The 11685-nt window shown below is 34.4% G+C and overlaps 1 protein-coding gene and 1 long non-coding RNA gene across 13 annotated transcripts in view; one reads left to right on the forward strand and one right to left on the reverse strand.

Annotated features, from left to right (window-relative positions):
- Positions 1 to 6392, reverse strand: part of LOC115244577 (heterogeneous nuclear ribonucleoprotein R) — a 36336-nt gene extending 29944 nt beyond the window's left edge. For 3 of the 12 annotated variants that reach the window (XM_029822318.1, XM_029822320.1, XM_029822317.1), the window contains exons 1-4: positions 4221 to 4551; positions 2936 to 3312; positions 2662 to 2769; positions 2263 to 2439 (exon numbers count right to left, since the gene is read on the reverse strand). In XM_029822318.1, the coding sequence (XP_029678178.1) occupies positions 2263 to 2439; positions 2662 to 2769; positions 2936 to 3312; positions 4221 to 4242 (684 nt within the window). In that variant the 5' untranslated portion in view covers positions 4243 to 4551. Of the gene's footprint in view, positions 1 to 2262; positions 2440 to 2661; positions 2770 to 2935; positions 3313 to 3901; positions 4178 to 4220; positions 4558 to 4628; positions 4785 to 6236 lie in introns of those variants that run through there. The other 9 variants (XR_003885398.1, XM_029822321.1, XM_029822319.1 and 6 more) reach the window with 8 other exon arrangements.
- Positions 6393 to 6850: 458 nt separating this feature from the next.
- On the forward strand, positions 6851 to 8044 carry LOC115244536. The gene is made up of 2 exons (XR_003885389.1): positions 6851 to 6996; positions 7062 to 8044. It is a non-coding gene; the product is annotated as an uncharacterized LOC115244536 (long non-coding RNA).
- The last annotated feature ends 3641 nt before the right edge of the window (positions 8045 to 11685 follow it).

Raw genomic sequence — 11685 nt, forward strand, 5'->3', positions numbered from 1 at the left:
ATAGAACCATATACTTCTAAACGCATAAATTGATACAACTCTTCTCATTTATTATAAAAAAATATTAATATATATCTATTAAAAAACCATTAGTTTAGAAGATATTTTAATTTTTATGTTGCGAAGTAGTACTCGCGCGCACACGCGTAGATTTCAAAATATTTATGTGTAGCCTCTATCCACGCTCGTATGGATGTTTGTAAACAAACGATATTGTGTAGGATATTTTCAAATAATTGTTTAAGATTTTCTTATCTCAGGAATCCAAAGTTCGGTTGTGAGATTATTTAAAAAGCAGATTATACTTCAAGTAAAATTGTTGATACAATTTTAATATTGGAAAAATGTCATTGTGGAGATTGCGACGGTATCGTGAAAGATACTCAAATCGACGAGATTTAAATTACATTGTCATTTGATGGTGTAAAATATATTCTCGGCAAAGATTTACCCAGAAATGTCTATCGATTGTTATCGAATTTATAAAATGTTGCGATTACAACAATAGTAATTGAAAATCCCCATATTAGTTGTCAAATTGAACTCAATTTTACTCCATAATTTCTTCAATCAATGGTTACAAAAAATTAATAGTATTCGTATCATATGTGTGTGCATCAAGCATTATAATGATGATGATTTTGTTCACAAAATTCTGTCAATGTATGTGTGAACTCAGCATAAGATATTCTAAAATCTATTTTTTTCATATTCTTGTTTTCTGGCAAAGCTAGTTTTACTAACAGAGGATAAACAAACCAGTATAATTATCATTATTGAACTGAACATAATTCGTATTAGCATTATCCTGTTCTACATCAGTGTCTTTTAAGATGTAATATGGTATTATGGACATATTATCAGTTCGTATTTTCTTTATAGTACACTCACTGTCGATAAAGGATTTTATTTAAACAAAATTTATTGTATTTCTAGAAGATATCAATCTAGCTACTAGACAACGAATGTGGTTACAACACGAAACAGTGTTCTAACTCATTATATTATATAGCTCAAGCGACATTAACAATCGTTAGATTGGACGAACTAGTCATGTCGACTTTCCATCAAGACCATCGGATCGGATTTGATATCATTGGATTATTTTATGAAGAGTTATTTAAAAAATAAAGTTTACATAAAAGAAGAACTAAAAAAACAAGAACTCTTCTACTTCAAACAACTTGAAGGTAAAGAATTCTTCAAGAATGTTAAGGAATTTCTAGTAAAATGCTTAAAAGGGTTGATATATCATTTAGAAGACTGCAAAATCCAGGCTGTTTGATTGAAAAAAGACGTTTTTAACTTCAACTTTAAAAAGATAAGAATATCACACTGGTAGTATTATTTAACAACAAAATCAAAATTAAAATATCTGAATTAATGGCTTTTTAATAAATAACCTAATATTTTTTTATAATGAATGAAGATCTGCATCAATGAATGCATTCAAAAGTATATGATTTCATTAAAAAAATAAAGTTGATCTTCATATCTCTACATCTCCATCAACTTGTATAATATACACACACACATATATATATATAAAATTATGTTTCTTTCAAAACTATTCAATCTTTTCAGAAATATTTTTTGATGTTACCAATAGTTTCAAAGATATTCACGTTATTTAAGTAGAATACCCTTAAGTAGGATACCCTATATATATTAAAAAAATATAAAATTAATAAAAAAGATTATATAGATTGAATAAAATAATAAGATGTCCATATAAGTCTACTGTAAAAAAAAAGAAATATAAAATAGACAATGCAGAACAAGCCACATAGAAATACATAACAGTCATTCGAAATGTTCAGCAAAAAAAAAGCATGTTCTTAGAAACATAAAATAAACTTATATTAATTTACTATATTATTAATCTTTTAATCAACATTATTATGGCACAGCCATAACATATAGCAATAACATTGTGGATCACAATAAAATTCAATAATTACATTTCAATTAATTACAATTCAATAATTAAAATTCAATACCATCAGAAATTATTAAATATCTCATGAAACATTTAAAGTTAAACATTTAGAAATTGAGATAAATTTATTTCTAAGCATTTCGAAGGAGCATTATTTTGGTAGATATACTAACAATTTTGTAACATTTCTAAAAATTTTAAAAATAAAAAAATAAACATTTTTAAATTGTCCATTGTGGTATTTGTAACCAGGAAAAAATTAAAAAATAATTATGTAACAATAATACTAATGAAAATCTGAGGAAAAATATATACTGACATACCTCTCGAACAGCCTGCTGTGCAGCTTCCCTATTAGTAAATGTGATAAATGCGTATCCTCTGTTGGAACCTGACATGGGGTCCATCATCAGTCTCAAATCCCAAATTTTTCCGCATTTTTCAAATAACGGAATTAATTCGTCTTCATACATGTCTTTTGGAATTTTGCCACAAAATACCTTTTTGCAAAAATATTCAATGTAATAATTTCAAAAAATAACAAGCAGTTCTTTTATACAGCATTTAAGATATTTTATTTAAAACTGATATTGTGCATTTTAAGTATATATATTTTAAAGTGTGTGTGTGTATATATATATATATATATTAAAAGAAATCATTTAAAAATATAAATATATTTTAAACTTCTATAATAAATATATATATATATTTAAATTTACCTCACAACCAGTGCCAGGAGTTGGACCTTCCCAATTTGGTGGAGGGCCACCATATTTTCTTTGTCCAGTAGTTACATCCAAAGGATATCCTGTTCTCTCCAAAATCATCTAAAAAATTATAATTATAATTAACAAATTTAAGAATTATAATTAAATATTTTACCATTATAAAACACCATTTATATAAGCATTTAACTCAAACTAACAATTATGAAAAATTTAAATTATTCTAATCAATTTATAATTATAGCTATTAACTGTAACTTTAAATTACTTTGATTTTGTCCTCATCCGGGGCTTTAGGTGTTGTGCTGGTGCCTGTTCCTTGACCTGCACGACTCTTCTGTCTGTATGTCTTCATTACTCCACAAAGATATGCCGATTTGTTAGATACATGTTCTAGATTAGATTCCAGAAATTGTGTAAGCACATTTAGTGCACCATCAACTGGAAATTCTTTTAAAGCGTCAAGAGCTCTTTCATCCAGATCAACATGAGCCAATTTTCCCGTCTTATAAATCTCATCCAGTTTGGCAGCCACTTTTTCATCTAGCCCATATTGCATAAGTTTGTTAAAATCTTCTGTCCGTTCCAAATTTTCCATGTCTTGCTTTTCTTCCATTTTTATTTCCCCATTTCCTTCTGCCATTGCTAAAAAACAATAATAACTATTTTATTAATCAAAATCTTTCTTTATTTTTAATATATATAAGCTAAATTATATATAAATTATTCTCATAAAGTATTTTATCATTTTATATAATATATATTGCATACAAATATATATTTGTATACATTAATTTTCAAAGGTTATACATTATATTGAATTTTTTTAAATTTACACATATTTAAATATCCCATATTCACTACAAAAAACCTATAATACATTTAATACATAAATGCAAATACATATGTCTACTAATAAAATTATTTCATATTTTTCACATCATTTTGATTTATATTGCAACATTAACCGATACTTTTACCATTTTCTCTGGCAATAAAATAAAAGATATATATAAAATATATACAATTTTAAGATATACAAATGTTAAAAAATTTTTGAGATATAGAGTTAAATTAATATAACTAAAACTCTAAAATAAGTACAAAAAACAATTATTAATAAAAATGTCTACATTAATATAAAAAAGCAACAAGTTTTATATATATAATATTGTTAACAGTATAAAGCTATTAATTTCTTTTTATACTTATTTTTAATTTATTCATAACTCACTCCTTTGAGTAAATTTAAATTATTAATTGCGATTTTCTATATTATTTTCATTCTTCTCAAAAAAACACATATATTTCTATATTGAAATTTATATATCTAACGAAAAAGTGCGACTTTTTCCGAGATAACGATGACAAAGAGCTAGCAGAAAATCGGTGCACGCGGGAGGGAGTCTCAAGTTCATCCGCTTTCGCTCTAATCGCGATTCGAAAAAATTTGAAGGCCAAAAAAATAAATAACTGAAAAAATATATGTACACGCGTAATATTCGCGTTACATTTGAAAAGCGAAACGGAAAATGAAACGAGAGGGAACTTGCGATGTCGCGGCACGTCTCTCATACGTTCATTGATGACACTCGTGTTGATTATAGGCGGCGAACGGATCGGACGCGATGCAACCGCCTAACGTGAGAAACGAATTTCGAAATATATTATTTCTCTTCGCGGCGTAATTCTTTTCGGAGATGCGATGAATCGTCGAAACTCCGCGGCCGCACTTTTCTCACACGACAGTTCGCCGGCCGGCAAAACGCGATCGCACGGCGGCCGCCGTGCCAAATATACGATGCACCTCTATATGCACTCGCGACAGATGCACTTCGCGCGATGCGCGTTTAATCCGGCGTTATTTTCCTCCCCGCGCTCGCGGAACCGCGTTCGCGGCCCGTGTGAGAAAATCAGCCGGTACGGCCTCGATGCGTGGAAAAACCCCGGCGAGCGATTACCTTGCGAAATAAACGGACGGTCTCTCCTCCGTGCGAGGAAATGGCGACAGACGTCAACGTGATATTGCGAGACTACGGGGTTCACAAAACGACGCGCAAAGATACGCTCGAACCCAGCGACACGACGTTGGCCATTTCTCGCTCGTGCGAATTCTGATTGGTCCGGGAGCCGCGCGAAGAGGAAGGCCCGACGAAGAAAAAAAGTCGGCCGCTCTCCGAAACCCCGGCCTCGGAGTAAACGCGTCCGGAGCGCGCTCTCGGGAAGGAGTTCTCGTTTAATGCGGCGATAAATAAATCCGCGGCAAACGTTTCGTGCGAAATGGAATTATTCCATTGCGAAGACGCAACGCGAAAGATCGAGCGACTTTTCGAAGTTGAGGAACTCCCCCGGTGAAGAAATAATTTTATGACGATTTATATATTTCTACGAAAAATTAAGATTTTCGATAACAGATCACAAATTTGTGAAAATTGTAGAAATTTTTGATAACTTGTAATGAATTGTAAAAAATATTTACAAATTTTTACAAGTTTCTACAACTTCTTACGACATTTTCATGTGAGCGATACGTAGTATATTAAAGTTATAAAAGTTGTAGATAATAATGTAGATGTAAAAAATCACAACTTTTCATATAAATTTATGAAAAACTCCGAATATAGCCCAAATCGCGTAGTTTGATATAAAAATTACATCGGAAATAATATAATAATGTAGTTATAAAAAAATTATAATTTTCACGTGATAGGTTGCAAAATTACTTCCACCGGGGGATTATAATAACTAGCATATCCACCTTTCAGAGAAGCCGCGATGACGTATTAGCAGCGAATGTTTCTTTTTACGCGATTAAATTTGACCGCGTGGCGGTTGATTTCACAAAATCTTCGAAGATCGGGAATACGACAAACCACGCCGTGCTATTCATTATCGGTATGATTTCCATGCGCGCGCGCTTTTGCGTATGAACACGTTACCACGTATTTACGAACGAATTTGAGCGAATACGAGAACGGCATTCACAAAGAAGCGCAATTTGCAAATATCGAAATCTATCTTATAATTTTTTTTTATAATATATTTAGCATATTTATAGCCTCTATTATTGACCGATGTGTAAATTAAGAGAAATTACAGATCATTTTCTAATAGCAGAGAAGCTGTAATAGTCGTACGAAAAAGTTGCGAACACGTGTATATGAATGCATCGTTAAAATCTCGAATCATCTCGAATAATGTACATACGCATTCATTCATTGTTTCGGAGCCGTTTGGCCTACCGGTATATTTTTTGTTTCAGAGAATTAAAATTTATAAATTCGTCGATCGAAAAAAAGTATAATATGTAATTATCTGGAGGCAAAAAGATTTCTCCGAATAATGTACCTTTTTTCTTATATCTCTGTACCGTATATTATAATATCCCACATGTTAGACATCGCACATGAGAGAAAAAAAAAAAAAGAAGTGTATCGATATATTCGATTATTTCGCGTAAAAGACATAAAGCAACGATTCTATATAAATCGCAAGAAGACAGAAAGAAAACAAAGGAAAGAGAGACGGAGAATGGAGCGATATATTCATGATAAAAGATGCGTGTATACCTGTGCCAAATTTGTTCTCCTCACCGGTATTAATTTAGCAGATTTGTTGTTTTAATGACGAAGAAACACCAATTGCAACGGCAACACAAGAAAATAGTCAGGATCTCCGCAGCCCAGGTGTCATAAAATTCATAATTAATTGGCACGCCACAGTTTTTTCGCGAAGAAAGCGTTTCTCCCTACTTCAGGTTGATGTATGATGACAATGACTACGGTGGCCACAGCAGTGGCGGCGTCGGCGGTGGCGACGACGGTGGCAATGGCGATGGCAATGGCGGTAACGGTGATGATGGCAGTGACAGTGGCGATGGAGGTGGTGGTGGTGGCGGTGATGATTGTAGTGATAGTGGTGATGATGATGGAGGTAGTGACGGTGACGGTAGGGGTAGCGGTTACGATGACGATGACGGTAACGGTGGCAAAGACGGTGGTGGAGGCGGTAAAGGTAGAAGTAGATTTAGCGATGAAGGAGATGGTAGCAATGATGGTGATAGAGCGGTGGCGGTGAAAGTGGCAGTGGCGGCAGCAGTGGCAATGATGGTGACGATGGTGGTGGCGGTGGTAGCGATGATGGCGGTGGTGGTGGCGGCGGCGGCGGCGGTGGCGGTGGCGGCGGCGGCGGCGGCGATGGTGGCGACGGTGGCGATGGTAGTGACAGCAGCGACGAAGGCGGTAGTGGCTGCAACTTTACTCGCGATTACGTTTACACCGTTGCGCGCAACTGCATCGAACGATATGCGGACGCGGCACGCGCGAAGAGGTAAAGAAAGAAACGACGAGAGAAATGTTCGTTTTATTATTTGTGACCGGTGCGTGATGTTTCAGATCATTTGGATTAAATTTAGTTTGCGTAGGCACTTTCACGTAATTGAGAACCGAAGAATGAGACAGATAAATAGACACATAGATTCTTCCTTTTCTTCTTCTTGTTTTATTTGAATCTCCGTCCGTTGAACAAAGTAACACGTCAAAACACTGATTTTATAAATTATTTTACTAACGATAGCGAGAACGATGACGAGTGACGACGATAACGATAATGGCACTGATGGTAATAACAACGATGAGACTGATAGTAATTACGATGATAATGTGTGCGTGAGACGACAACGACGAGTGAAGTTTAAGGCTCGGGCGCAGCGTTTTGATATCGTGTAGTGCCTACATAGCCGTGATGCATAAATTGGACTGTCTCACTGAAAGAGCGGTGCAATGGTGCAAACTCCACAAAACCGAAACCAGTTTCTTTGCGCCCGCCGTCGGAATTGCGCCCTAGTCCAATCCGATTCAACCGCTCACCTCTCTTCACAGGATATACGGGCTCCGCCTTACTCAGGATCGTCACAAGCACCGAATCGCCCCGTGCGCTCTGTTTTCAAACCCGACGAAGATAACTGTCGAACTCAAAGATCTTCAAATGTTACTCCGTCTTTTATTACGCTCTACGGAGATGCATAGAAATATTTCATACATTAGAGTCCATACATTTTAATTAGGTGAAAATAGATAAATAGTATTTATGTTTATGTATATTACCTCTTTAAAAAATTTTCCTTTTTTAATTTCATTATTTTAAGAATTTGTCAAGCGTTTTATCCTCTTCTACACATAAATGGCTTAACATAAAATCTAAAAATTTGATAAGGTCTGTAATATATAGAATCACCGCATTTTTCTGCATTAATTAACTTAATATCATTTTATATGTTGTAATTCGAGCTTCTCAGTCTAAATTATTATCGCATATTCGAGAAGATACTAAGGAAAATATAACATTTTCTGTTACGTTTTATGTGAAAGTACAAAAATAGGTAGAGATTACTATATTAAATTTTTCTAAACTTTCTATTCCAAAAATAATCTTGTGCAATTTGCTCTTTTATGCAGTTTGCAATTCAAGTGTTTCGTTTTTTTTATGATTTACGTCGACCATGAAGATAAATTGTCAAATATTATAACATAAATTAAAACATTTAAATTGTATGTCGTTTCTTTTACAAATATAAACTTAAATAGTTAATTTTTTATATCATTTTCGTTATGCAGAAGGGATTTATCTGTAGCAAAATTTTTACTCCAAAAAATTTCTTCATGCGATACACAGTCATGTAAAACTCTACAAAATATGGAAACTGATTATTTAGTAAAATGTTTTCCTCTATTTAATTATTATCAAAACATTATTGCATTGCATCTTAAGATTTCAATAAAATAAGAGAGAAAAATAAAAAATAAAATAAGCATATATTTCCTTCTTACGAAACAAGGCAATGCCAAGAAACTTCTTTTTTTTTTTCAAAAAGTAAAATAAGAGCTTTTGATTAAATTGAAACGGCGAAGTTACAAAAATAGCTTCTCTCTATCTATCTCTCTTATAATTGCGTAAATTACGCGCGGTGAACTGTTGCTGCACATGTATCTGCAAGCATATGTGCTCTCGGCACGTCTCTAATGCATGTTCGCTTCATCGAAACGTCGATCTCAGCGGGCGGAATCAGCTAACGATATTATACGGCCCTGCGTGCAAACCGTAAGCGGTACAGTGTGGTCCAACTAAGCGAGAGCAAGAATATGTCGACTCACTCGCTCTCGCTCTGCAGAAACCTGTTCGGCTTGGAACTTTTCTATTTTCTTGGCGATTATTTTTATCTGGTAAGAATCGCATGCAGGCAAGCAGATAAGCAGGCAGACAGGCAACCAGGCAAGTAAGCAGGCAGACGAGCCAGCCAGGTGTCGCACTACGTCGTGTTGTGCCACATCGGTTTTGCCGGAAGCGGGCCATTCTGAAAACTACCAACCAACAGCCGGCTAGTAGGCAACGTTCTTGCTACAAAAATTCTTCTCGAACATCGTCACACGCCGTTTGCCGCGCACCTTCCTTTTCCTGTTTCCCTTATTTTATTCTCCCTCTTTTTCTTTTTGCCTCTTTCCTTGATCGCTCTTTCGTCCTTCTTCCTTTCTTTTAATTTTCTCTTTGTCGTGTTTGCTACTTCCTTCGTTTCTTCCCTGCCCCCCCCTCTCTCTCTCTCTCTCTCTTTCTCTTTCTTTCTTTCTCACATACACATTTTTTTTCTTATTTCTCTTTCTATATTTGGATTCTTAGCCGTCTTTGTCACATTAATCGATTGTCTGCGCCGTACAAATAATATATCTTTCTGCAGTCCTCACGCCCCATGATCGTGAAGATTGAAATTTAAGCAACATTAACGAATTTCTATCAATTTTTAAAAAGTTCTTATAGCTATGGTTTGTGCCATGCTACTTATTTATGCGTATTTACATATATTCGTATATGCGTTTTGCAATGCAAAATGTAGCATTCGGGCATCGATAAAATCGTATCACGTAAAACAAAGCGCTTTAACCATGACATAAAACCGTAAATTTAGTATAAAATTGAAAATAATAATAATTAAGATAAATGTATTCATATTTACATCCATTTTAAAAATTAACGAATAGATTTAAATTGTATTATTTAAACAGACGTATAATAAGTAGAATAAAGTTTTTTATATGCGATAATATAAAATAATTTGATTAAAATGAGATAATGTAAAATATAATTTTACAATAACAATAAGTTAGAAACAAAAAATCTCAGCGAAAATTAGCACTTAAAAAATATTATGCTAGAAAGAAAAAGTAATAAGCATAATTGTTTTTGAGGTCGCTATAATATCCAATCTGCATTTAAACTTTGAAAACTTAAAATAGCAGATATAATATGGTGGTCAAAATATATGTATATGTGATTTAAAATTGTTAAAAATTAATTATATTAGCTAAAACTTTATATATTTAAGGATTTTAAAGACTGCTGATTTCAAATCTATTGTAAAAATATATGAATAATATTGTCAAAATATATATCAATGTATTGTCAAAATTTGAAAATTTAAGATGGTGGATACAATATGGCGATCAAAATGACTAACAATTATAATGAAATCTCGGAATAATATACTATGCGGGGCTCTAGTCTGCTATAACGAGATTACCTCCACTTCCGTCAAATTCAGGACCATATCCGCGGCGCGAGACGTCTACAAACACGTTCTTTCAAATACATCGCTGAGAGAGAACATGTCGCCCATAGATCTACGCGCTTGGATCGTTACCCTCACGCTATTCGGGAGTAGCCTAGCGCGTATGGAAAGGATGCCGTCAGCTATTTCGAGATTCCACTGTACTACATATAAGTCTGAAATCTGGAAACAAGAAAAATGTTATGTTTCGCGGGATAGATCTCGAAATTAAATTGACTGTACTAATTTTATTCGGACTGGTCGCTTGTATCGAAAGCTTGTATCGATATGATATCAGAAAAAAAATACTATTAGATTTTTTTTATTACAGTTTTAGTTATGAAGATATTTTAATTGAAAGCACAATTTTGACACAAAAGTTTGACATGAGAATAAACTACTTGGTAGCGTTTCAAAGATACGTAAAACGATGCTATATGTCGTGGACATATAGTCGCATAGCCAGTTACTTTTTATATGTACATATGTTTTGGCGCTAAGTAGCAATAACAAACAAACATCCATGCTCCCAAGAGACATTACAGCGTATTCTTTATCCGAATGATAGGTTTTTGCGAACATAATTTGAAAATACTTGATTATATTCTTTCAAATAAGTTTAGTTTTTCTCAAAAGAAGAATACTAAAAAAATATACTTGGATACATTCTTCACTACTATAGTAAAATCGCGAGCGATATTATTCGATAGTTTCAAATATCGATGAATATTGTTGAAACAATATCAGATACAACACTATCAGTACAAGATATATAGCGTGAGCCCAAGAGCATGTGCAGAGAATCAAGTGATGCTCGACCGCACAGCAGCTGAGAGGACGACGAGAATTTTTCCCGACGACAATACTTAATGACCGCGCTGTGCAAGTTCGGTTTGTTTCCCACGTTAATATCGGCGATCCACACCACGAATGCAGACAGTAAGGAAGATTTTTCTCAGGAGAGACCCCCTCACAAGCTAGCATAAACAGTGTGGCATTAACATCGGCCCCCCAGCAGACCTGCAGTGAGTCGTGCTGCCTTCTCCTCACTCGCTTTCGCGCAAACTCGTTTGCCTCTGAGAGAAATTCTCCCTTTTTCAGGGATAAATAGGGGTGAACCTGTATTACAGGACAATAACCATCGCTTGGCAGAACAGCCGTGCGTAATTCGGACGAAAAAAAGGAGGAGCAGAGGACGTAAAGGCGGAGCCCGGTTTCTTCAAGGGGTCGTTGGACTAGGGCGCTATGTAGATTATCATAATAAAGGTCGCCTAAATGTTATCTCATATTAAGTCATACTTTTGTTTTCTTCTTACGCTTTGGAAACTATTCTTATGCACGTAGTAAGGGAAGTGCATTTCTTTATTTCTGCGCACCCGGTATAATTCGAGAACATGCGGACACTGTCATGTGGTGAGATG

The sequence above is a fragment of the Formica exsecta genome, unplaced genomic scaffold (assembly GCF_003651465.1).
Source record: "Formica exsecta isolate Colony F162 unplaced genomic scaffold, ASM365146v1 scaffold82, whole genome shotgun sequence".
Lineage (NCBI taxonomy): Eukaryota > Metazoa > Arthropoda > Insecta > Hymenoptera > Formicidae > Formica > Formica exsecta.